We start from the raw sequence: 1,134 nt of genomic DNA, 5'->3' as shown, positions 1-1,134 counted from the left end.
TTTTTTGTGGCACAAGTTTTAAACCCCTTCTGCACCATTTAACTTTCCAGTATGAGAAGAGTATACAGTACCTGGATGGCAAAGACAGACAGCACTCCAGTTCCGATGGTGTTCATCAGACCCATGTAATAGTTGACCAGGGCCTCTCTGCAGCCTCGGACATAGATGTTGAGCTCCTCTGTCTGGTAGTCATAGTTATAATGAGCGGAATTGTTGGTGATCTGATGCTGAATGCATGGTCGTGGAGAGCTGGGGTTACAGCAACTAAATGGGACACCGTGGACCAAGTAACGGCCATCCACATTGCTCTTTATGTAGCTGCGGAAATAAAGGACACAACAGGTTACAGGTATAAAGTGCATGCTTTAATGAGGAAGTAGAGTCCTCCAACTTACTCTTTCACTTCCTTAGAGCTGAAATCAAGGTAACGGTTGCTGATCCACTGCACGTCGAACCAGTCCCTTAAGTCATTGTTTCCACAACACTGAAACTCCATCTGCAACCGATCGATGTTCTGTTTCTGGAAGCAGCGTCCTGGTGTGTCTGTGTCCTTGTAGAACCGGATGCCATTTTTTAAGCCAATCTTCAGGGACGACTCCAGGCTGCCCTTCATTACGTAGCTCATGATAACAGCAAGCAGCATGAGGGTGGTGAAAAAACAAGACACGGCATAGTAGGGTTTCAAAAAGTTCTTCCAGCGAGGAAACCGCGCAGCGTCGAGAGCATCCTGAGAGATCTTCGAAGCAAAGAAGTTGGTTCCCATAGAGACCAGACCAACAATCATGAAGGTGTTGGGAACAATGTGTATGTTTGAGTTGTCCATTAGCTGGAAAGAAGTCACATTAAATCAGTACAGCGCCCATAGCTTGTAAGCATTTAGTTTGTAATTCCTGTGTAAAGTATTACTGTAATTCGTCCCTGTCTTTATTGCTTTGCAGGAGCTTAAAGAAAAACACCATCGGTTGTTTTCTTAGTTGATAGATGAGTTCAAGTTGTACTTCTTTGTATCAGTTCTCATTGGTTTCCTTTTAATGTTGGCTGATTTGCAGTTTGTCTTTTATGCACTGGGTTATATTGAACTGTTGGTAGCGGGATCTTTCAAGGTGACTTTTACTTTTTGTATTGTAACTCTGA

At 43.6% G+C, this 1,134-nt stretch overlaps 1 protein-coding gene across 1 annotated transcript; it reads right to left on the bottom strand.

Annotated features, from left to right (window-relative positions):
• Nucleotides 1-38: 38 nt before the first annotated feature.
• Nucleotides 39-996, bottom strand: LOC103399191 (peripherin-2-like). Its single transcript, XM_008337916.3, has 2 exons — nt 396-996; nt 39-318 (listed from the first exon to the last, which is right to left on the bottom strand). Exons 1-2 carry the CDS (start codon nt 821-823, stop codon nt 39-41), a joined length of 708 nt encoding a protein of 235 aa, XP_008336138.2. The 5' UTR covers nt 824-996.
• Nucleotides 997-1,134: the final 138 nt, after the last annotated feature.

Source organism: Cynoglossus semilaevis, unplaced genomic scaffold, assembly GCF_000523025.1.
Source record: "Cynoglossus semilaevis isolate Cse_v1.0 unplaced genomic scaffold, Cse_v1.0 C19151826, whole genome shotgun sequence".
NCBI classification, from domain to species: domain Eukaryota; kingdom Metazoa; phylum Chordata; class Actinopteri; order Pleuronectiformes; family Cynoglossidae; genus Cynoglossus; species Cynoglossus semilaevis.
This window is presented reverse-complemented; position numbering and strand designations above follow the sequence as displayed.

What these genes read in the sequence shown, in the direction of transcription:
- LOC103399191 (XM_008337916.3), bottom strand. Translation starts at nt 823, where the DNA reads ATGGACAACTCAAACATACACATTGTTCCCAACACCTTCATGATTGTT. An exon ending in AGCTCTAAGGAAGTGAAAGA is followed by an intron (nt 319 to 395) that starts GTAAGTTGGAGG and finishes TTATTTCCGCAG; the next exon opens with CTACATAAAGAGCAATGTGG.